We start from the raw sequence: 25,043 nt of genomic DNA on the forward strand, positions 1-25,043 counted from the left end.
TTTTAAAGTGTGCTTTGCTAAACATTTCCTCTTTCACGTTAACGTTGTCAGTACTGCACATTAAAGCTCTAATTCTGTGTAATTTTCTGTTAGAGTCTTCTCTCAAAATTGAAGAAAGAAATGTGTTTTATGTCCAACTTGGCAACACAACCTTGTTCTTTCTCCATTTCATATAACTTTATTGAAAAACACTTGAAGGCGCCTACAGAGTCTGCCGCTTATTGAAGGGGCACATGCCAAGGGGCATATGCCCACTGGCCTCCTATACGTGGGGCCACCGAAGTCCCAGATATCTAGTGATATTTTCCAATGTAAGAGCTGGCAACAAAAGCACTTCTCGTGATGTATTTTGAAGGTGGGAAGAACTTTTAAAAAGCTACAAGTACATGATGGGCTGTTTGATTTTTTTCCTGTAGCTGGCTTATTCAGAAGCCACGTGGCTAACAGTACTGCTAGGAAGCCAAATATTATGTCTTTATTTATTAGTCTCTACAAAAGTACATTTATTTTTTTGCCATTGGGGGATTCTCAATGGCTGTGACATTTGTGCAATGCATGCTGGGTATTGTAGTCAGATAACACTGACAGATGAAAACAAAAAGGATACAAAATCCTGCCAAATGGACGATGCTGTGGAATAAAATGCACTATAGCACTACATAATGTGATATAAACCTTTTTTTACCTGGAATGCCTCTAAATACTTTAAGTAAACACTGATCAGTTAAAGAACATGTATTTCAATCACTATAGTGGGTCACAGGTAGTTATGTTTACTGTCCTGAAATAACAAATCTATGAAAACCATATCCAAATTCTATGTAAATCATATATATTAGAAAAGCTGGTTGTCCTGACATTTTCTTTCGTAACGCGAGAGTCCGACTACAATGTTAAGAGGGTGGAGGCAGCGAGAAGCTTCTTAAGCAGTAATCTCCTATTCCATCTGCCATCAGTACTCTACAATGCCTTACAGTGCCTGCATTCTTTGTGTTGACTGCATTTGAACTTAGTTGAAAGCAAGCAGTGAAGACCGGTGAGTGTGAAAGAATCAGATTTCTATAGTGCTGTATAACACTTAATACACTTGATAATAATCTATAATACTTTTACCTCTTTATAACATTTATGTTGTACTTCTTAATAGTAATATATTAATATGTCAAATATTTCTGTAGCATCACCTAGTAATATATTGTAATTGTGCTTGTTTTTTAGTATATTGGAATCCTGTTGAAATTGATGTAGTATTACTATAGTTGTGTGTTTTCTTAAAAAGGTTATGTTGTATGAGAGATGATTCTAGGCACCCCCTCTTGTGTGCAGATCATGCTGGTGTCCCCTGCAGCTGAGCGCAGTCAGGCCTCTCTGCTGTCAGTGCTGCAGCACATGCTGGAGGACCAGTCTAATAAAAAGCTGTTTGGCCTGGAGCTGGGCTCAGGCACGGGCCAGCACGTTACTCACTTTGCTCAGGAGCTGCCCTTTATTACCTGGCAGCCATCAGACATTACAGAGGAATCACGAAACAGGTAAGCAGGAGCTGGACATTCAAATTATACATTTATAATTGGACTCAATCTGTTTGCTCTCAGCGTTGGTCTACCCTTAAAGGGGCACTCTGACTAAAATAAAAAATGTTAGTATCACTACCATCTGTTGTAAACATTACTACTCGCCACCTGTGGTGTGCAATAGTAGTCTCTACAGAGCGATTTTCTGTTCTAAAGACTTGGAAACCCTCTTCTTATGATGTATCTTGACGGTGGGAGGAGCTTTTTAAAAACTACAAGGGCTTTGGGGTGAATCCTTGAGGGCAGATTGCTGGAAATGTGTTTTCTTTCTCCTGGCTAATGTTACTGCTAGAATGCTGAAATGCCATTTGTGTATTTATTAGCCTCTAGATCGGTAGCTATGCTAGCAGTCAGGATTTCTTTATCACAGTGGGAGGATTTTCAGTTGTTGTGTGGTGTATTTGTATCATGCATTGTAATGAGAGACAAAAACAGGACAGACAGGACAAGCATGTAATGTCATGACAAATAACACAAAAAGACCAATAACACATTAAGTGCTTGTTTTAGACCAGAATGCCATTTTAATCTGAGCATAATTGCACAGATATGACAAGAGCCACTGCAATGTTCTCTATTGTTCTGATCATTTAGGCTGAATCTGTAATGACTCCCTACTCCTTATGTAATGCACAACATGGCTCTTAAAATAATGGCTCCTGCACCCAAAATGCATAATATTTCTAATAGATAAGACATTTAGGATTCAGCCACATACACACAATGTCATAGTTGACAGATAGTGCACTATTTGGGTGAAAAAGCCAAAATTCCATAATTCAAATAGTGCACCATGTAAGAAATAGGGTGTCATTTGATATTCATCCCTTATTTAGGTAACAATGATCCTAAAATTAAAGTGATGGTTCAGCCTAACATTAAATTTACACAATATTTTCTTTACAGCCAAATGCAGATTGTCAACCATACTGACACAGGTTTTTCAGCCAAGGAAAATACTTTTGCTTCGTATCGCATCAAGTTGTTTGTGTCCAGAATACCAGCAGAAGTCTTTACACCAAGGCTAATACACCAGGTTTTAGTATATGATCTATCTGTGCTGCAGTATCCAGGCTTATATTGATGCCACCAAGGTGCAGTCAGTGCTGCAGCCAGTGTTTCTGGATGCCAGGGAACCCTGGGAGAAATGGGCAGGACTCCCACAAAGCTCCTGTGATGTCATCATAGCCATCAACCTGCTTCAATACAGCAGCTTCAATACCGCAGAGGTACAACTACCACACACTTTGATTATGTGGATATCTGTATTAGTTTCATTAAAATGGCTTTTATTGTGCCCACAGGGTGTCTTTAAAGGATCTGGACAGATTCTAAAGCAGAACGGCATCTTAATAACTTACGGGGTGAGTAATACAATACAGAAGAGGTTGGTGTGTGTGCGTACAACAGACAGAAGCTATTAAGGACTTAAGGATCTTGTACTTGGATCCATAGTGTTTGGTGTTTTCATAAGAAGTACAAAATCATACGATACTGTGCAAAAGTCAAAGACCATGGGTTATTTTATTAATTTTCAGTGAAATCTTAAGTTTTTCACGTTTCAGGAGCAGGAAAAAACAGAAAACGTTTTAGAAGAATATTATACAAAGGCCTCGAGAACCCTTTGCCTTTATTACAGCTTTCATTTTTTCAGGCGACCTGCTTTACAGGTCTGCAGAGAACTAGCTATAATATAGGGATATTTATTTCACATCTCTAAAGTTCAGTCTTAGAAGTTGGTTGCATTATTTGCCTCCCACAGTCCAAGTAATCCCATATACATTAAATGATGTTGAGATCTGGACAGTCCATTGTTCAGAGAACATCCGCAGCTTTTTTGATTTGCACATTTTCTTATTCTTCTCTTGTCTATTTTCATCTCTCAGTAAGGACATGTTGATGGCTACACATCCTTTCAGACCCACAGTGTTGCTTTCTCACAGTAGGACAGAGAGAGAAAACACCTGTATTTTTTCTGATCTGAAGCAAGAATGAAGTTTGACTTTCATCTCTCAAAGATGAAAACTTTAAGTACTGTTTTTTTTTTGACAGCAACAGTTTTGGTGGTTGTTGAGTCCCATTTTCTTTATAATCTTTAATGTTTTTTAAATTTCAGTGTTGGAAAATTTTATATGTAATCACCTCCAAAATATTATGTAAAGAAATGAATGAATTGTACTTACCATTTTGACTGGAAATTACATAAATGAAGAGGCCTTGCACAGTACTGTATGTGGACATAGCTCCAATCAAACACTGATGAATGACTGTTCTTGTCTTTTCTGTAACTGTCAAAGCTGCTGCTTAACTAATGTATAATTACTATGTTATGTTTGAAATCATATTTTAGCCTTATGCTATCAATGGAATGATCACACCAATCTGCAATGAAACATTAGACCAGAGGTTACGAGAGATGGGAGTCTTCACTTTAATCTGTAGTGTCTGTGCTTAAATCATAGAGATGGGCATTTCATTGAAACTAAGTAAAGTGTTTTAAACTAATTCTTCGCCAGGAATCCAGAGTGGGGCCTTCCAGACATCGACGTGCTAAGACAGCTTGCATTCGGAAATGGGTTACGTCTAGAGAGAATGGTGCGTAGCAGTTCAAATGTAAAACACAAGACCATTAAATGTGTGCTAATACAATGAACATGCACTACTTTTGTATCTCTCTAAAAGATCGAGATGGAAGAAAGTAACAAATGCCTGGTCTTTCGAAAGGTGTGACACATCAAGACCCTTCCAGATGGTTAATTAGGATTCAAAACCGCACAGATGGACTTCCAATAAATCAATACACTCAAAATGTTTTTACTTAAGGTAACAGCTACAGTTCAGTGTCAACATTTCCCCCCATAAGGCTGTGCTAAAACATGTTTGTTCTGGTGCACATGATTTATTTTGCACCCCCCCCCCCATCCGCCCCACCCCCAACACAATAAATGAAGCATCGTCAAATGTGCACAATAAAAGAATGAGATATTTATTAAATATAATCTTAAAATTCTTTTCTTTTGAGAGTCAGACAGATCTGTATGATGGAAAGTTGTCCACAGATGGCATTAAAGGGTTACAGAAGTCACTGGTTTGTGTAGGTAACAAACATGCAGTACCAGTCCATTCTTAAAGCAACATCCACGCCATTCATTATCTGCATCCCAATTCTCGTTCACATCTTTCACTATACAAAAAACACAAAATTCACAAGCATTTTTCCCCCATCAGGTACTGATCTTGCATTCCAATTTCCATTTCAGTCCTTCAGTCAGACGTTAGCTGATTAACTGATAACCTTACAGTAAAGACCAACAGTTGAGATACCCAGTGAGTCCAAGGAAATCTACCTACACGCACGCAGCACTTGGAAACATGAGCCAGTTTCTTTTGTACAAATCAGCACTAAACGCAAAATGGCCATTAAGCCGCTGTCCCATCTAATTTAATCTACAAAAGCTGAAATCCATGCCAACAATTGCAGCAATTATTAGCCAGAATTCCTTAACAACAGTCCTAAATGCAGGGTACTCCAGTTAATTTGAAACCCTGCTATAAACATTTTGCCATAGGGAACATTGCTCTGGAATGTCATCGGATTTGAGAGTGTGTATCATTTTTTAAAACTGAAAGAGGTCGGTTACATATTTGTCACAATTTTCAGAGTAAGACGGCTGATCTTGTGTAGTTCATGGCCATGTAACTCCTATTGAATACAAGAATATGTATATAACATAGATACAATACAGATACAGTGGGATCAGTGTCTTGCTCTTAACGGCATCATAAATATTAATCCCAGTGCTTCTTCCCTCTCAGCCTCTCTTTGCTAAAGCCATTCTAAAGACTGAAAATAATAAAAACATTTTCACTAAATCAGCACATAATGCTTTGCTGGGGGAAGAGTTGCTGTACATCCACTCATTCCCACCTCTGAAAACAAACACATGCAGATCAACTTTAGAAAAATATGAGACAAAAAGATGGTAACGTCTTATTTAACGTTTTGATTCATATTGTATTTGCGTTGTTTAATTCTATAATATGAATGACTAGCTGAGCCTCAGTTTTGTTTCATAAGGAAACACTAAATACATTTCAAAAGACCAAGACACAGAGAGGCTAAAAGTTGGCAGAATTGAGGGGGGTGGTCCCTACCAGGACTTTCTCTCCTTCATAACGCAATGGGGACAGAGGGGAGTGCATGGCAGCAAAAGACCCTTACAAAATTTCTGACAACCAGCAGACTGTTGCAGAAATCTTGCAAGTATCCCAACTGTGTGGGGAAAAAAAAGCCCAGGATCTGAAGGGAAAAGTGCAGGGGCTGTCTGTAGTGTACTGGACCTGGGGGTGGGGTGGGAGAATGTCATAAGGTGGACCATCAGTCAAAAGAGATTAGCTGAGCCTCTGCACTGCCAGGAGGGGCTTGCTGGGGCTGCTGTTGCGCCTGCTGCTGGGGACCACCAGGGGGTGGCATCTACACAGACATAAAAACAAGTTAACAACAAAGTATCCAGTAACAGAATTGCATCTATGTTAGGCATGTCATTCTGGGGTGTTCCTTCACTTTTTAATAAAAACCATTTATAAATCAACCCACGTAAATCTAAAAATAAAACAAACCAAGGAAACATGTCAATATTTGTAACACTAACCCCACAGGCCAAGCAAAGTGGTGCTTTTTCATATCTTAATTTTAGAAAGCTGGAGTTCTTATTTACAAGCTTTTCATTTGAATTTTTGTTCCAATTAAATGGATCAGCATACATTCTGGCACTTGTATGGGTGCATGAATGTAACCACCAGACCATTTAAGGTGGAGCAGCAAATTCGAATAAGAAGCTTACTTCAGCGCGGTCATATTTCTCAAGTCTTTAGTCTCATAAGTGCATCACATTCACTCATGTCTCCAACCACATGCTGCTTGAATGTGGAAAATAGTCAGTCATTCATGTATCAGTACCAGCTGATCCACAGTTTGTCCTCCTTAGTGCAGTGTCCTTGTTAAGCTAACTGCAAAAAGATCTGTCCTTTCCTTTAGAACTCCTATTTTATATCCATGACTGAAACGTTCATATCTCAGGCACAACATATGCTGCCCACTAAAAGTCAAATTGTATTTTGTAAAGTGGACTGACCTGCTGATACATGGGCTGCTGACCAGGCATGTACTGCTGCTGAGGAGGCATGTTGGGGTCCTGTCCTGGAAGCGCCGACATCATGCTCTAGGAAAAAGAGAACATTTGCACCACAATAAGCTGCTGTCTAAATGCAAACCAAGACGAAAATGTTGGAGTAATTGGTCAAAATTATGCCTCTACACATAATATATTTTTATAGACTGTTTTCAAACCAACAACGTAGCATAATTTGCAAGAATTGCCATGCACTGGTATCTTGTCCAATGCTTTGCTCTCAAAATCAACAGCAAGAGGTGCACTTTTGATGGACACCAAAATGTCTTTGTAAATGTGGCCTTAAAAAAATAAATCATTGTTCTTGTCTGAGAACACAGACCTGCATGTTGTATGGCTGGTAGCCCATGTAAGCCATGCCATTGGTGGGGGCAGCCTGGGACATCGGGGGCATACTCTGGGCTTGAGACACCACGTTCTACAAGAAGATGCAGAGGAACATTAAAAGGATGGTTGTCCACATCATAGCATTCCCACACCTGAATCTGGAAAGTAGTCAAGATCTAGGCTAGACTGCTTAAAACTAGTTTTAGGATATTACAATTGAAATTCGAGAGGAAAATTATCATTTTATGAACATTTCCAAGAAGTAGTAAGACACTAATCTTGTTCAAAACAGATCTGTGGAGAGTCTTGATCTGGGTCTTGCCTACAGCATTAAACCTGCCCACTGCTCCTTGCTTACCTGGTAGCCCTGTGTTGGGGTGGGCTGATAGTTAGTGTAGGCAGGATTGGTGGTAGGGGGCGCCTGACCAGGTGCAGCAGGTTGTCCACCGGTCCCTGCAGTTTGGTACATGTAGGCGTTCACCATATTTGGATCTACAAAAAAGGGAACAAAGACTCAATTTAAAATTTCTCAAAATGTAAACAATTAGTTTTGTCTATAATTATCATGAACATGTCAAAGTTGTGGAACCTTTGAAAACAAAATTATAGGGGTCACAAGGAGAGTTGAGCCCTTGCACTGATTAAAAAAAAAAAATCTTTCATAATAAAATCCTTCTCAATTAACTAACTACATGTCTTGGAGAACAACATATTAAACAATATCTTAAATTACACAACGCTTAAAAAGTCCCTTTTGTTTTCTCCATCTCACCTGTAGCAGAAACAGGCATGGCCTGGTAGGGGCCTGCTCCAGTCTGTCCAGGCTGGTTCATGTATACACCATGCATAGGAGAACCCTCTACTGAGCCAGCAGGGCTGAATGTGCCGGGGTAACTGGGCGGCCCAGCGGGTGGATACACTACCCCTCCTGCCACGTTAGGTGGCAGTGACTGCATCTGTACCACCCAAAACACATACAATATAATGAAGACCATCAAACATACCAGATAAAGTCAAATGCACTTGTTACTATTGTTGGCATATGTGCCAGAAGGAACGCTGTGGGCAGTAACTATTTTAAATGATTAATATTTCAGAACCATAACATTCAATTTCCTGGGCTTTAGGTTATGAACTACTCCATCTGTTACATGACTGCTGATACAACTTCCAACAGTTTGCTGTTTAGCATGCTAAAGTCTACATGCAACAACCAAAATGGCAGGGATACACCACAGCTCTGCATCTAAGTTTATAGCGAGACAAAACAACTATTCACAAATATTATGTATATCATGCTCAAAGTTCTCAAAAATTTTGCAAAGTTTGCATGGAATGGCTACTTATGTAGCATAGTGATGCATATCTGAGAGAAGTTACTAAAGACATGTTAAAAAAAGTATTGAAATAGGCAAGCATATACACACCTACCCAGCTAGACTGACAGAACTTAAATGATCCCCAAAGGGAAATGATTTGGGTGCTCCAGTAACATGGAACATGATTTATAGACACATTAACATTGCAAATATTTGTAATGTTTGCCTTCACTTGGTATCGCTGACCTGGGCATAAGGCAGGGAAAAGGCAGGCATTTGAGCACGCATCTGAATGGTGTGTTTCTGTTGCTCCAAACGCAACTGCCGTTCTTTCTCCTGCTCCTGCAGACGCTGAATAGCCAGCTGCCTCTGCATCTCCAGGTACTCCTGCAACACAACAAGCAACAGTTAAACCAATGCACTTCCATCCAGGCATGGATTTCACAGATTGCCAATATCCCCAAATCCCACCACTCACACATCTGAATTGTGCAGACATTACCTGTTTCTTCTGCCTCATGATCTCCAGTTTCTGGGCTAGCTGGATCTGCCGCTGTCTCTCGGCCTCCTCGGCAGCCCGTCTGAGTTTCTCGCGGTGCTCATCCCTGAGAGCATTCAGAGCAGCCCGAGCATCCCGCACCTGTGCCAGTTTATCCTGCAGCCCCTCGTAGTACACTACATGGGAAAGAGGATTAAATTCATCATGATTTGATGGATGAGTAACATAGAAGGTCCATAACCAACTGGATCGGACTGTTCACATCAGGCTCGGGTTCAAAAATTTTCAAAATATCTCTCAGCAAGGATCAGGTTCAAATTTCATGTTCAGATTTCTCATTTTTAGCAGATACTGGCTAGCACTGTCCACTCCTTTAGATTTCCCCCCTACATTTTTATTGACCCTTACTTTTATTACATTACGATTTAGAATCAGCAAGGTCAAACCTAGGTCAAAAGTAAAACTAAAGTGCAAAAAACAATTTTAGAAAGCAGATAATTATGCTATTAATCTTTTATTAATTATGCTATTAAGCTTAAAGTTTTGTTTTTGTTTATCTTATGGCCAAATGACAGCTGTCATGGTCACTACATTGTAACTTAACAGGCATTATCATTTGGAAAGTCCAGCTTTATTTAGCCTTTTTCTGTTCATTTTACAGCAGTTCATTTTCTTATACTACAGAAAAAAAACATGACATGATTTCATCATTATAGTCATTCATTGTGTGCTTGGCTGCACATACATCGTCTCAGACAAATGCTAGAGTCATGCTGTTCCGTAGCTGTAGTTCAAATGCACAACACATCCACCCATTATTGTTGCCTCACACATACATGAGCAGAAAAAAGCCTAGAAGTATGAGGCGTGACAGCCCTGACTCACGTCTCTTCTCGTCAAGCTGGTTGAGGATGTCTAGCAGCTGCGGGTGCATGTTGTTGATGGACTGGAAGAGAGAGAGCACGGCACTGTCGTTGGTGATGCTGCGCCCACGCATGTGGTTGCTCTTCATGCGGTTCAGGAAGGTAGTGACTGCATTCTGCAGAGCTTTGAGGAACTGCTCGTGATTCTCCTCCGATTCTCCATTCTGGTACTGCTGCTGGAGAAACAAACCAGAGTTTCATTCAGATCATACTCTCAAGATGATTAAAAAGACCCCATTATAGTGGCATGGTTGGCAGAAGTTGAGCTTTGCAGTGGAGCTGCGGTGAATCAAGAAGTTACCATTACAGACAGCGAGCAGGCCAACGTAACACAAACAGAAAAACCACGAAAGTAAAGACAATAAAACAGTCTCCTGACTGTGCATCTCTTTCCTTGCCAGTGGAGAAGGAACGCTTAAAGATTTTTGCACTGGTTAAATCAGTATTTGATCCGCTTTGGATGTTTAATGCTTATTCGCCCCACAAGACTGTGAATGCGCAATTTCACTTTACATCTACTTAATTAAAATTAATGTGATTTTGCTAGCATAAATTTGCAAGCAAATGCAAGTGTGACTGGGTTTAGTGAAAAATAAGCACATACTGTGTTCCATTTGGTTCATTTTTTAATTATATATTAGGAATTGACTAAAATGAAAGTCAACATGGAAAAATTATTTGGAACCAGAAGACAGTATTTCCCAAGTGAACGTTTTTGGAAACAGGTCAGTTGCTGTACCTCCACTATGTTGATAGGCTGGACTGGTGCATGGCTTTCCACTGGCTGGCTGATCGGCAGAGGCTCAGCCAATGGCACTGGAGCTGGAGCAGAGGGGGTGGGACTCTTGCGCACCTCCTCTTGCTTCTTCTCCCAGTAAGTCCTGTTCAGGTAGCGGGCCAGCTGGAAAGAAGAGACAGTTTAAAAGAAAATCACAACACAATCAGTAATGCTGGATAGATAATGAATGAATGAGAAGATATGTTTTACCTCAGGATCAACATCTTCTGCTGAGGGAGCAGATGAATTCTAGAAAGAGACCATTATGCAAAGGTATTAGTTCAAACTAAGCACTAAATACCCTCTCTAATTGCACATGTATAACACAGTGCTCAATTTTACATTTTACTATGCTGTTAATAAAGTACGTAAACTTCTGTTCAGTGCCTTACCACAGGGGAGGAGTAGAGGGTGCTAACAGGTGGGGCAGAGGAGGTCACTGGGGTGGGATCAGCTTTGGGGTACACAGAGTAAGAATTCTTCTGCCGCTGCGTATAGAAAGGAGAATTAGTGTCTTCAGCCACCTGATCTCATTCTATAACTGTACACTGTTTTGATTTTAGAAAGAATAACTGTGCAAATGTGTGTTTCTCTCACCATCCTCTCCTTCTCCTCAGCTTCACTCTGAGACAGAGCAATGGCCAGCTGCAGCTCCTCTTCCTCCTGCAGGGCTGCTTCGTCCCTCTTGGGAGGCATCTGGGGAAGCAGAAGAGCTCAGCAGAGGCACAACAGAACAGTACAAAAGGAGAGGGAGAGCAAACATCTACCACACACTAAACCAGGGGTTATCAATTTTTATCATGCTGGGCCGGAGTCCTGCACAGTTTGTCGATTTTCCTGCTCGAAATTATGCAACCCATCAGTTATTACAAGATTTAGCTGGTACACTTTATGGCCAAAAGCAAGTGGGCACCTCTCCTAATTAATGATCTTAGGTATTTCAGCCATACCAATTCATATCATGACTGTGCTGCAATGCACACAGTGAGGACCATAAAAACATAGTTTGACGAGTCGGTGTGGATGAACTCCAGTGATCTGCACAGAGCCCTGACCTCAACCCCACTGAACACCTATGGTCTGAACTGGAATGTCAACTGCAAGCCAGGCCTTCACACCCAACGTCACAGTGTCTGACCTCACAAATGCTCTTCTGAAGGAATGGACACAAGGTCCCATAATTCTAAAATCTTGTTTAAAAAAAGTTGAGGCTGTATAGATACAAAGGGGTGGGGGGGGGGTGGTCAACTTCATTTTAATGCACATGGTTTTGGAATGGGATGTCCAACAAGTTTACATGAGTGTGATGATCAGTGTACACAAACACATGTAAGTAAGAGCAGGGAAAAAGCACTAAACTGCAATGCTCCAGAGTTCATGACCACTTGGGCATGGTTTCACTGACTGGGGAAAGTCCCACTGTATTAAAATAAAACAAAAAACAGGCACAGGTTACTCCTGATGGCCCAAAGTGGTGAAGGAAAAGTATGACTCAATAGACCATGTGCAGCATTTAACATTACCTGGCAGGTTGAGGAAAGAGTGTAAGGCATGGGAGTCTACTGAATCAAGAAAGAACTCCTGAGCTTCAAACGTATAGTATTTTCTATGGTTGTCAAATGATTTAAATAATTAAACCCAGTCAATTACAATGAACTGGGCTTTTTTCTCAATTTTTCCCCCATTTAAAACTAACAGCCTTGTTATAGCTATAGTTATATGAGTGGACAAAATAAGCTTCATCAGAACATACTGATTGCCTTCACTCTTTCAGTAACATCATTATAAGCATGCAGGGTTCACAGAAATCTGAGCATGAAAATGTGTTTTCTACAGGACTAATAGTTTCCAATTTTCATCATCTATGTCCAGTGAGAGCAACAGTGTTTGGTTGGCACATGCAATGACACCTTCTTGTTTCTGCACTCATTGTCTATTGTATCAACTCTACTTACCTTGTAGGAGCACTTTGCAGTTCTACATTTAAATACAGTAGGCCATCTGTTCCTCTGCATACTTTGTTAACCCCCGTTAACTCTGTTTTTCCAATGGTTAGGACCACCACAGACTAAGTATTATTTTGGCGGTGGATCAGTCTCAGCACTGCAGTGACACTTACGTGGTGGTGGTGTGTTAATGTGTGTTGTGCTGGTCTGAGTGGATCAGACACACGAGTGCTACTGGAGTTTTTAAACACCCCAGTGCCACTGCTCAACTGAAAATAGTTTACCAACCAAAAATATCCAGCCAACAACATCCTGTGTGCAGCCTCCTATGACCACTGATGGAAAACTAGACAATGACCGCCACAAACTGCAACAGATGACCTAGACTTTACATCTACAAAGTGGACCATCAAGTTAGGAGTGTTTAATAGAGTGGACAGTGAGTGAGTAGTGTTTAAAAACTGAGAATGATCCACCAACCAAATAATACCTGCTCTGTGGTTGTCCTCTGGGGGTTCTGATCACTGAAGAACAGGGTGAAAGGGGGCTAACAAAGTATGCACAGAAATGGACTACAGTGTGTAAATGTAGACCTACAAAGTGCACCTATATGACAAATTCAGCTGATAAAAATGGTCAACGAGTGTAGAAACAAACAGATGTACCTAATGAAGTGGTGTGTCAAAGTTCTAACCTAAGAACAAATCTCAAATAAGAAAACATTGGTGAATGTCAGAATCTTCATAAAAACCATAAGTGGGTTTTAAGAAGATATTTCTTCTTAAAAAGGGTTGGTGAATGAGGCCCACTGTGCACGAGTAGCTGGGTTTCAGCCTGCACTACTACGAGTAGTTTGAAAGACTTGCACTAGGAAACACTGACAGTGCTAACAAGATCAGCATTGTTAACTTAATCATGCAAGCATGTTATCTTTAATAGTCAACAGGACTAGTACCATCAATGGCAGCATTGGTTAATTATTATAATGCTCATGAGCCAAGCCAAAAAAACAAAAAGAACAAAACATGTATTACCTGAGACTGCTGAGCCAGAGGGCTGGTCAGGTACTCAGGGGGTAGCTCGGCTTGCCCACCGCTGCTGCTCTTCCCTTCAGCTTTCCTAGGAGGGGGAGAGAGGGAGGGGTGGCTGGTGAGGAAAGGGGATCAGGAGACACACACAGGCTGGTAAATCTCAGAACAGCAAAATCTTTGAACACGTTCATCCTCAGGGACAACAAAGAACACATGAACTAGACAGCATAAAAATAAGTCAGATGGGAGCAAATCCAGTCCTGCTTCTTGTGAGCGGTCTGGACTCAACTCACAATTCATGATTAGTCAATGAGTTATATCTAGCCAGGCAAAATGTTAAACCCTGCAGGAAAACTGGATTTGCACAGCTCTGAATTGGCTGAGGTTTCAACAGATCAGAACAGGTTAAAGAAAATAAATAAATAAAACAACAGTAAAGGGAAAAATTATGTCTAACAGTTGTAAAAATGCATCAGTGCATGATGATTTGTTGATCTGAAAGATCAAATTGAACTACTATCGATTTTGTAATGTTGCATTTATCAAATATCCAAATAGCATCTAATTCTTTGTCCATTTTCAAACATAACCCACCTTCTAACCAAAAGTGTGTATTGTTTTTTCTGTATTTACTTAGCATATAAACAGCTCCTCCAGTTACATTTGTGTAAATTAAAATATTTTAAATATTAAATACATTTTAAATATTTTCAAAAATAACTCCAAAAATCGTACCAAAATAATCAAATCATGTTGAAATTTCAACATGAACTGAAATTTCCCTAAAAATCAAACTGTTGTGAGGTAAGAAATGTATACCACTAGCATGTACCAAAAAGAGAGGCTGATTCATCAACACTCTTAAGGGGTCTTACAGCTACATCCTTCGGTCAACAACTAGAAATGGAAAACAATAACCCAGTTGTGTTTGACAATTTACTGTTCTCTTCAACTTACTTGTTGAGCAGCTCAAAGCAGGGTTCACACACTCGCACTTCCTTCTCGATGCCGAACTTGGGAATAGTGGAATACTTGGAAGAGCACTTGCCACAGAAGATCTGTCCACATGCCCTGCAGTGGTGCTGGGGTAAATGGAGAATACATGAATAAAAAAAAAAAGAGCATGACACACAGCAAGACATCAGACTATCAGGGTTGAGCAATATCAGGGTGCTGCAACATCTAAAAATGATGACAGTATTTCAAAATCATGATGGTGTCAAATTTCTGTTCCATGTCTATCTAGCAAGAGTCCAAATAACCATACCACCCATCCGCATAGTAAAATTAGTGATTAGTGGTACAGGAGCTCACCGATAGGACACCAGAGCTAGCTGTTAGCAAACTAGTTTAGTTGATTCATGTCCAACGTGCATTTCTTTCTAAAAATGAAGTACGCTTCACAGATTCTATTGACCCAAAAGCCTCTTCCTCTACAGAGTCACAGCCGTAATGTGCCAGTTAAGGTTTCTTTTAACTGGTATGTAAAATCAGGGCCAGAGATTATCTAAAAGACCTACACATGACAGTGGCTCAGCAGTTAACATCCACACACACACACACACACACACCACAGAACATGTTCGATTTCACTTCAACAGGAGTCGCTTGATGCTCTTAGATATGAGCACTGATTACCTACAACTGCGTCTGTACTAAGGTGTTTTGCACTTCTGTAATGCTAACATTAGCTACCAGGCTACAGGTCCAAACATCACAGGATAGGTTCAATTGCAGCTTTCTGTTAATTCAACACCTGTCAATTTTACAGAGGTAGGCAAACCTATTGTCTAACCTTGTGTCAGTTAATCAGAACTGAACCTGCGCGGTTATGTGCAGCATTGTTTTGATCTGTAGCCTGCTAGCTAGTTGGCTACAGATCCGAATGCCACAGAACAGGTTTAATTTTCACTTTGTTGTGCACTGCATTCACTTATTTGGTGACAGGTCAGTGGACTGAACTAACTTCAATTTAGAAATAACAGGATGAGATGCCACAAATGTGGCATAAAAGTACAATCAGTGAAGAGCTACACTATCATGCTAAATGGTATGAAAAAAGTGCCCAATCTTTGTACTTAAAGCAGTACTAACCAAGATTTTCCTGACAGTTCCTGATTGTGAAGAGCTCTTGAAGCAAAATAGATAAAAACAGAAGGGACGATCTTGGCTTGGCAAGCATCGCTTAGATGAATGTCTTAATGTAATAAAGGCCTGTGGTGCTTACCTTTCGAGTCATCACTCCAAACTGAACTCTGCATCTGTGGCACTCTTCAGCATCCACCCAATCAGGGGCCTAAAGTGGAGATACAACAACAATCACACAAAACATACCTTTCCATCATAAAACTGCTATGCTAACTTAAGGAGGATTACTCACCCTCTCTGCAGCAAACATGGCATCACTCTCCTTAAACTCAGGGAAAACATGACCTGATGGAGTACAGATGGAGTGACTTCAATCAGATATGCCAAGGAAACAAGCACTGCAGCTCCAAGACTTCAGGATTTCAATTTGTTGAATGTAAAAGGAATGATGGTGTTATTTACCTTCCACCTTCATGATCTGGTAGGTGTCTTGGACCACTTTGTACTTTGGCTCGTTGCGGAAGGCATGGGCCCAGGCTTGGATCAGATACAGGATTTTGTTCCTGACATTCGGCTCCGTTTGCTTCTGAGTGCAGCAGAGCGATATTCACTTGGCATAGTGGCATCAAATCAAACCAAATTCAAACTTCTTAACAGCACTGAAATGTTCAGGAGCAGGTAAAACTGAAACCAGCAATGATCAACTTGGCAGAAGAATGACATTTAAACATAAAAAAAAAAAAACAATTAAATATTCAACAGGTTCCTATCTGTCTTAAGTAAAAACCAGAAGCCACTGCTATAAAATTACCTTCTTTTTACAGGATGTTTCTTCAACCGTTTCTGAAAAGCTACAAAAGCTAAGCACTACAGCACCTTTCTGTTTTTCTGATTTTGACACTTGCTGGAACTCCCCAGAACTGAAAGGACATGTGATGTGATGACACAACCAGGAAGCAGAAGGGAGTATGAGTCATTAGGATGACCCACTTAGAAAGAAGAACGGGATCATAAAGCAAGGCGAGCCAGCAGATAATGTCTCCTGAATAGACTAAGGAATGACCTTGTATACCAGTGGATCAAATGGGGGGGGGAAAGGGGCAGGAGGTAGAAGAGTTTATATGGAGTCAGAAGAAAATGCCACCTTAAGGAGATCCTTCAGCTCCTCCATGGTCGTTTTACTAGCCACTTCATCATGAACCGTCTGGCCACAGTTCTTTACCACTGACTCAAGCACCTGTTGAAGTGTAAAAGTCTTAGACTTATAAACAACAACCACAAAAGCATTTAATCACATTCTTAGACCAGTAGCTGACCAGTGACATAGATACAACAGAACACATTGTCAGCATTGACTAAAGAAGCAAAGTCCAAATCCATGTTCTATACCGTGGTTATTCTGGACATAAACAGTACAGTCCTTACCTCAAGAGCATAAAGGGCCACATGTGGGTTTTTGTCATTAAGTTTCTTCTTAATCGCACCAATTGCATATTTAGCCCTGGAGGTAAAAGCAAGCACAACATATTAGTGATCTTAGAATTAATCTATATCTTCCTCGTCTTGACACTTTGTGAAAACGTGTCTATAGGAAACTTACTGTGTGTCGCCTTGCCGAATGAGATCACAAATCTGCAAAATGGATTCCCAGTCTGTCTCCAGAAGCAACTGACTAGTAGCTTTGTCTGTAAATAAACAGGATAAAATAATTTGTGCCATTAATTACAAAAAACTGTGAAAATATCCTGGGCTTCTAGTCACACATAGAACCTGAGGGACTATCATTTTTAGGGCCTAACCAATGTGAAAATTTTGTGGCCTATACCAATTTTTATTTTAGGGGGCTGAAAATTTCAGATAACCAATAATATAAGCCAATTTTATATTTAAATTATTTTATACTTCAATATATACTTAAATTTGCCCATGTCACTTGTGTCCCAATATCATCACAGCACTATGGTTTAAATCCTGTCAATAGCAATTTCTTCCATTTTTGCTATTTTGTTACATTTAAATGTTTCAGATCAAACTGATTTTAAAATATGACAGACAACAAGAGTAAACACCAAATGCAGCCTTTAAATGATCATTCAATTTATTCAAGATAAAAATGAATTCAAAACCCCCATCATCTATCTGAAGTAACTGCCCCCTAAATCTAATAACTGCACTTTTAATGTCTTGCCACAGCATCCCAATGAGATTCAAGTCAGGACTTTGACTTGTCCTTTCCAAAGCCATTCAGAGGTGGACTTGCTTGTGTGGTTCAGATCATTGCCCTGCGACATAACTCAACTGCACTTGAGCTTTAGGTCACAAACTGACAGGCAGACATTCTCCTTTAAGATTCTCTAAAAGAGAGTAAAATTCACGGTTTCATCAAACACAAAAAGTTATCCAGCTCCAGCACAAGCACAGCAGCCCCAGACCATCATGTTACCAACACCATGTTTGACTGCTGGTATGATGTTCTTATGATGGAATGTGGTGTTAGCTTTACGCTGGATATAAGAACTCAAGGCTTCTGAAGAGTTCCACTTTTGACTCATCAGTTCACAGAATATTATCACACAAGTCTTGGAGACATTCCGATGCATTTTGGTAAATGCGAGATGAGCTTTTCTGTTTTTTTCTCTTTTTTTTTGGTCAGCAGTGGTTTGCACCTTGCAACTCTCAGATTTTTTTCCCAGCATCTTTCTTATTGTGGAATCATGTAAACTGACCTTAACTGAGGCTAGTGGGGCCTGCAGTTCTTTAGATGTTTACCTGGGTTCTTTTGTGACCTCCTGTATGAGTCATTGATGCCCTTTTGGTGAAATTTCGGTAGGCTGGCCTCTCCTGGGAAGGTTCGCCACTGTGCTAAACTTTCTACATTTGTGAATAATGGCCCTCACTGTGGTTTGCTGGAGTCCCACAGCCTTAGTAATGGCTTTGTAACTCTTTCCAGAATGCCTGTAAACATGCCTGGGTGTGGCTAGTGAAACTGAACCCAATAGACAACTTAATCTAGTTAACTGGTTGATTATTTTTTTCACAGCTTTTTCATATAGGGCCAGGTAGGGCCTACCAGCATTTTTCCTAAAAACAGCATTTTGTATATCCTTGGGTTATGTTTGTCTAATACTAAAAGCAGCAAAAATATAAGAAGCTGGGAAGGGGCAAATATTTTTTCACAGCACTGTATACTCTTACAGCACTTCTATTAACAAGAACTACTGCATTACATATTGATCAGAGTACTCAGATAGCACTTATAAAGCTTTAAGAACGTCTACTCATAGGCTTTCTTGTTTAAGCAACTGGCTCAGCAAGAGTGACTCTTTATACCAAACACTTTTACATACTGCATGTGTTCCAGGAAGCTGTATAATGCAAATTCACAAGGACAAAAGCTCTTCATAAATCCATAAGCCTCTTCATACAGTAAACAGCAGGAAATGGAACTAAAGGTACAAAATCTTGTAATTATAAAACACACAAAAGCTTTACTTAATCAGTTCAATAAAATGTAATGGACTGCTTTAGTTAATCCACTAAACTTATTCCTCAATATTTAATACAATACAAGTGACCTAGTTTCCCCCTATAGTATCCTACTCTCTAACAACCAGAGCAGAAAGAAGCAAAGATGACCATGTCTAAACAAGTATAATCAAATAAATGATCAACTTTTTATGTTTAAATTCACTAACCAGGACATTTAATACAATAACAACCTAGTTAACCCCATAGGATCCTACTTTCTAACAACCAGAGCAGAATAAGGCAAAGATGACCATGTCTAAACAAGTATAATGAAATAAATGACCACTTTTTATGCTTAAATTCACCAACCAGGATCCCGGATCATTTCATCTAATCTTAACTTCACATCATGATACAAGACAATTTGATGATGCACAACAGACATCATGATATTCCATTTTGCTGAAATTTGATAAGCTGAACAAAAATGTTCCAATATTCCCACATTAAAAAAAATACTATTATAATTCATGAATACAATTCAAGTTCCTAAACTAGACTGCAACACTGCACTAAATCTAATGAAACAAGGCTAATTATGCTCTCTTTCTAATGACACATGCAGTTGGTCATTATTACAGTACTGCATAAACTCAACATACTCAGAAAAGCCTACTGTGACATTTTATCACAACAACTGTTATGTCTTGTTATATTACTTGCCCCTAACCAAAAATCTTTGCAACAGACCTTCAGTTACATGTGGTACAGGGTGGATTATGGGCAATAAGGTAATATGGGACAGTGTGACATACACCAAGTTTTCAGTTTATTACACACATGTATTTAGTAGCATGTGTCACCTCGTTTGGCCTTCAGAACAGAACAAATCTGCTGATTCTACAAGATATTGGATGCAATGTACTGAAATTGTGTATCATGTGGAACAGATTGTGTTTAGCAGTTGCCAGAAATTGGATGCCTGCAAAGTCTTGCTGAGAAAAGCCCGTTTCTAAGGTTCCCACAAATATTCAACAAAGTCAAGGTCCAGAGACTGTGTAGGCCACTGGAGCAATGAATGTTATTGTCATATTTCTGTTTCATGCTATGGAGCCCCAACAGTGACATCTCTAAATATAAATATTGCATTGTCACAACTTACTAAGGCATGGAAACAAGATCCTAATGCACGTGCAAAATTTGGTTAGTGTAGGAATGAAATAGTTTAGCCATGATATCCAACTGGCCTTGGTCAGTCTAAGCAAGATAGCAGCTGATTAGGGTTAGCAGCTGATTAGGGTTAAATATTACAGAAATAATGGAGGAAGTTTAGAACTGATGCCATTTGTTGGTCATGGCTCAAATAAACGATATGAACAAAAAAACAAAACAAATGCTGCTTAACTTAGCAGTAATTTTGTCTGCACTCAGACATTAGGTTAGCCTAGCTCCACTGGTTCTCATTTGAAGCTAATGTCATGTATGAATTTCAACAAAGCAGATCACTAAATCCTCTTCCTTTGTTTCTGTGTTTTAATGATGGGTTTGACTATGAGCCACCACCTAAGGTTGCTGCTGTGTAGTAAGTCCTTTAAGGCTGTTCAGTCATGGCTGATATCTTAGCATGGCATGGGAATCAGATAATTATGTCACTCTCATGCCTTACAAAGCCATGGCCATGACTTAACCTTGTTCCCACACCTGCCACGCATTGGAATCCTACTTACATGTCCTAGTAAATCTGAGCCACGCCTTATATTTATTAAAAAGGTATGTGACCAGTTGGGCTCTTTCCAATACTGAAAGTGGGAACCCCTGCATTAGGGAGTCCGCTACTCACTGTAGAATGTCTGAAGGTCATGGTGTGTCTGAACACCTCTGCAGACCATGTTCATTCCTTCTTAGACACTTTCAGTATTATATAGAGTCCTACCACGCAATATTTTTATTAAGAAGGCAAGTCACCTGCAGGGCTCTATTTAACACTGAAGGTGTCCATGGAGAAACAAACTTGGTCAACAAAGATTTTTTGTTTGTCTGTAATGCAGGGGTTCCGAGTCCCAGTCCTGTTGACCCCACACTATGCACATTATTTTGCTTTGTCTCTTCGAGCACACCTGATTCAACTCATTAATAACCAAGATACTCATGGGCTGGGCTCAGGCCTGGACATTAAGGAAAATACTATGATGTCCAGAGCATTGGGGTTGCCAAGACTGGAACTGGGGAAGCTGTCCCCCAATGTGTGCCAGAAAAACATTCCCCACACCACCATACAGCTACTACTGGCCTGAACTGTTGATAAACTTGATGTCTCCATGACTAATGTTGCTAAACTGCTAAGTTACTCTGATTTCTCTCAACCGTGGATCTCACCTACTGGTTACCTTTGGGATGAATTGAATCTGCAACAAGTTCACAACAGAGTACTGAATTAAAGCCCAGCCAAACTCGTTTTAAAGGCCAAAGAATGTAGATGTGAGACAGGTCTGCCTAATAAACTGCCAACTATTCCATTGGCTTTGGTAAGTCTAGCAACAGCAGCTGATTTGGGATAAATATTACCACAATAATGGAGAAAGTCACTGGGGAAGACCACACATTTTTCAAAACGTATGCATAATAAAAAGATTAGGATGTACATGTGCAGCATTGTGAGGCAAAGTAATCCCCAAATAATTTTTTTTCTAGATTTACCACTATTTGACCATAATCAACATCACATAAAAATCAAGACACGTGCACCGGTCGCGTTAGATAGCACATAAAATGGCATTTTTGTATAGTAGACAAAGAGAAAGCTGGTTCCTATCGTCAACACTAACGAAATCGGCAAGTTCCTCTACAATTAATCATTTTACATCACTTTACTCTGAATCACTTTGTTTACGTCTCATGACTAAATTATGAGGATTTTTTAAAAATCGGTCTAATACCCCTTTAAGAACTCACCCTATTTGTTGGTCACGACTCAAACTCATATGAACCAAAAATACCGACGGTTAATTCGTCATTACTGTTTTCTGCATTCTGTCGTTAGCTTAGCCCAGATCCTCTGGTTCTCCTATTAAATAACACTGACTTTAATCATCATGATTTCAACAGCAACTTCCTTCGTTTCCTCGTTTCAGTAGTAGCTAACAGCCCATTTAGATGGCTGCCGTGTTAAATGCATTCGCATTTGCATGTTAATTCTTCAACAATGCCAAAGTATTATCGTTTCACTATGAATTCATCGCTATTAGCTAGCATTTCTCTGAACAGAGGAACCAAAACCATGTCTTCCAATAAAAGGAACCGAAGTAGCTCTCTCTCCGCTGGGAACACGTCTGGCTAAGGAGCCAAAGGCTTCCTTCTCAAAATGCGAATTTGTTAACGTTATTTGATCAAATAAAATATTGTTTAAACCTATGGCGCTAATTCCGTTATTCAGTGGTAGATACCAAAGCACAAATTTCACATTCGGGTTCACAGATGTAGCCTTAGGTTATCTATTCACTGGTAAAGCTTCAGCGTTTAGCTGTTTATATTCTTAAACACTTGATGTCAGGCGGTAATTATTTAACGTTAACAGTGTCATCCACTTAAATAATGTATAGAAACAGTGCCATCCACGCCGATGACAGACATTAACGATAAAGACGAACAATAAGTCGGTTGCTATCGCTGGGTGCTAGCTTAGCGTCTGTTAGCTTAGCTCCCCAAGCTGAGCGGACTACAGCAACAGCCCCTGGCGCTAAAGGGCTAACAGGACCGTCTTAATCGAAACTGTTTAACACAAAATAACGCGCTGTCCAATTCCCTCGACACCGCTTATTAACAAAGCAAGCCTTAAACCTACCCAGCAGTCGTTCAAAAGTGCCACCGCCTTTCCCCATGGCTTAAATTTCTGTTTTCTGATGTGAGACTTGATGACTAAACACTAACAGCCAAACCCTTTATTTTCAGAGCTGATGGGTGCGCATCCGGGTTATTTAGAAATAACTAGATAAAAGTCCACATTAATATTTTGCTAATTACACTGCTATGTGGTGATTAATAATAATAATAATAATAATAATAATAATGTTTACATTAAACCAATTCTATTTTACCCTATAATGTATAGACAATGTGAAACATATCTTTAAAAATAAAAAAATACTTATTCATATCTTACAGTCTCGTGTGATGAAACATAGCCAACAGCCTGAATTACATAATTATCTGAATAATATGTTATTTTGACACTTCAGTCAAAATGGAAAAATATAAATGTTGCTACAATATTACTTAGAGTCAGATTTCTGTTTTGAAGACAAGGAAACCCCCGTTTTGATGATGTAACTTGAAGGTTTAAAAACTCTTGAAAAACTATAAGAGCTCTTTAGGGTGGCTCTTTGGGGCAGACTGCTTTATTTTTTATTAGCCAGTGAATGCAGAAGGAAGAAAGATAACGAATGTTACTGCTAGGAAGCAGAATATCTTATTGCAGCTGTTTAAGCATAGCAACTGGTTGTATTATGTATTTTGATAGTGCATGCTGGGTATTGTAGAGAGAACACTGATGAACGAAAGCATGAGAATTATATAAAATCAATCTGACAATCAGTCTTAACCTGATGAGGCAAATGGATGCGATGCTGCGAAACAGAATACTGCATAACACATCAAATAATATATTGAACTCTAATTTTATTCCAGAAAGACAGGACACTTACATATAACATATAACTATTCATTGCTACATTGACTGACTCCTACCAAACAGTGCTTTAATACTAACTCCTACAGCACTCATTCTGATGGCAATCCTGGCCTGGTGTCACCCTGAACTATGGAGGTTTCTTTATGTCTCCTACGCTTGTAAATCCCCCACAAATCTTCCACTAGTACCATTAGGTCACACATGACTCACTAGCAGGCACACGAAACACTGTGGGCTATTGTTAGTCCTGTGCCTGTTGTGCTCCATACAATGGAATTGTTTTGCTGTTGTATAGTAGCAGCGCCCATCTCTACAGTTAGATACAGTCACGTAGAGAAATGGCATGAGCCAAGCATGCTCTCATCAGCTACAGGTTCAACTCTGTGCTTCTTACAACTAATGCAGCTTATTATAATTTCAAGCTTTGAATAGTAAGTTGTCAGTCTTTCTGTTGCAAATGCACAGATATGCATACACACTAATACACAAGGAGACGCTATGTTCTGTAGTCCACTTTGTACTGAATGTACTGAATATGCAAAGCTTAGCTTTTGTGGTATACAGTGTGGCTCTCTATTGTAATATTTGTACCACATACTCTGCTGAGATGGGTGGATACTGCATTTGAGATTATGCCACTATAAAGACAGCCGTTCTGTTTAAATAGCATAGAGGCTCCACATTTTTCAGTCTAGTCTGTATCTGCTGCATCTGTAGCATATGGAATGTTAATTTTCATGTGCTTTGATGTACTTAGTTGCCTGGTGGCTTCAATGCTTTATCATTATTTATTTCTGTAATATCTAAATTTCAAGGTAAAATGTTTTTTTTAAGTACAAGCAAACAAGTAAACACACTAAAATTAGTGTACTGACCATGTGCCTTAGATGCTCGAGATTTGGTTAGAAAGGTTCAACACTTTGCAACATACCAGGTTTGTTGTTGTTGTTGTCGTTGTTGTTGTTGCTGTTGCTGTTGTTGTTGTGACGCCCATCACAGATTTAAAGTGTAAGGAAGACAATGAAATTTCTTGCCTCAGAAGTCAAATGGACGTGAATATGAAGTAACTTATGTCAAATATTTTTAGTGCGTTTGTGAGAAGGAAAAATATTATTTTTAATACTTACTATCATAATACAACTTTTTTCCAAGTAATTCTGTACCCTTTATAGTTATAGACCTCGGAAATCATCTGCTACTCAAAAAATGAATGG

General features: G+C 39.6%; 2 protein-coding genes across 10 annotated transcripts; one reads left to right on the forward strand and one right to left on the reverse strand.

The window, feature by feature from the left end:
- Positions 1 to 210: 210 nt before the first annotated feature.
- zgc:103625 (methyltransferase-like 26 B) lies at positions 211 to 4,751 on the forward strand. Of its 2 annotated transcripts, XM_017701612.2 has the most exons (8): positions 211 to 355; positions 957 to 1,036; positions 1,327 to 1,529; positions 2,638 to 2,800; positions 2,876 to 2,935; positions 3,922 to 3,989; positions 4,088 to 4,166; positions 4,254 to 4,751. In XM_017701612.2, the coding sequence occupies exons 3-8, from the start codon at positions 1,330 to 1,332 to the stop codon at positions 4,299 to 4,301; spliced, it is 618 nt and encodes a 205-aa protein (XP_017557101.1). In that variant the 5' UTR covers positions 211 to 355; positions 957 to 1,036; positions 1,327 to 1,329; the 3' UTR covers positions 4,302 to 4,751. The 2 variants fall into 2 exon arrangements, with proteins under 2 accessions (XP_017557101.1, XP_037394849.1); XM_037538952.1 differs by having other exon boundaries at positions 4,088 to 4,751.
- Positions 4,535 to 23,112, reverse strand: hgs (hepatocyte growth factor-regulated tyrosine kinase substrate). 8 transcript variants are annotated; one of them, XR_005130347.1, is made up of 22 exons: positions 22,984 to 23,112; positions 17,275 to 17,359; positions 17,100 to 17,175; positions 16,819 to 16,911; positions 16,137 to 16,260; positions 15,967 to 16,019; positions 15,814 to 15,882; positions 14,544 to 14,668; positions 13,590 to 13,719; positions 11,207 to 11,305; positions 11,002 to 11,097; positions 10,820 to 10,858; positions 10,571 to 10,732; positions 9,794 to 10,007; positions 8,912 to 9,084; positions 8,656 to 8,796; positions 7,863 to 8,046; positions 7,449 to 7,582; positions 7,086 to 7,181; positions 6,707 to 6,793; positions 5,857 to 6,045; positions 4,535 to 5,745 (listed from the first exon to the last, which is right to left on the reverse strand). XR_005130347.1 is itself a non-coding variant. In XM_037538947.1 (21 exons), the coding sequence occupies exons 1-21, from the start codon at positions 23,018 to 23,020 to the stop codon at positions 5,950 to 5,952; spliced, it is 2,292 nt and encodes a 763-aa protein (XP_037394844.1). In that variant the 5' UTR covers positions 23,021 to 23,112; the 3' UTR covers positions 4,535 to 5,949. The 8 variants fall into 8 exon arrangements, 7 of the variants coding, with proteins under 7 accessions (XP_037394844.1, XP_017557095.1, XP_017557100.1 ...); XM_037538947.1 differs by having other exon boundaries at positions 4,535 to 6,045; positions 13,590 to 13,701; positions 16,137 to 16,257; XM_017701606.2 differs by having other exon boundaries at positions 4,535 to 6,045; positions 16,137 to 16,257.
- Positions 23,113 to 25,043: the final 1,931 nt, after the last annotated feature.

The sequence above is a fragment of the Pygocentrus nattereri genome, chromosome 1 (assembly GCF_015220715.1).
Source record: "Pygocentrus nattereri isolate fPygNat1 chromosome 1, fPygNat1.pri, whole genome shotgun sequence".
NCBI lineage: Eukaryota > Metazoa > Chordata > Actinopteri > Characiformes > Serrasalmidae > Pygocentrus > Pygocentrus nattereri.

Coding starts and splice junctions, on each gene's coding strand:
- zgc:103625 (XM_037538952.1), top strand. CDS start 1,330: ATGCTGGTGTCCCCTGCAGCTGAGCGCAGTCAGGCCTCTCTGCTGTCA. Junction 2,936..3,921: donor GCATCTTAATAACTTACGGG/GTGAGTAATACA, acceptor ATCATATTTTAG/CCTTATGCTATCAATGGAAT. Junction 3,990..4,087: donor GACCAGAGGTTACGAGAGAT/GGGAGTCTTCAC, acceptor ATTCTTCGCCAG/GAATCCAGAGTGGGGCCTTC.
- hgs (XM_017701605.2), bottom strand. CDS start 23,020: ATGGGGAAAGGCGGTGGCACTTTTGAACGACTGCTGG. Junction 13,720..14,543: donor TGCTTTGAGCTGCTCAACAA/GTAAGTTGAAGA, acceptor GTGTGTCTCCTG/ATCCCCTTTCCTCACCAGCC. Junction 6,046..6,706: donor AGCAGCCCATGTATCAGCAG/GTCAGTCCACTT, acceptor ATGTCTGTGTAG/ATGCCACCCCCTGGTGGTCC.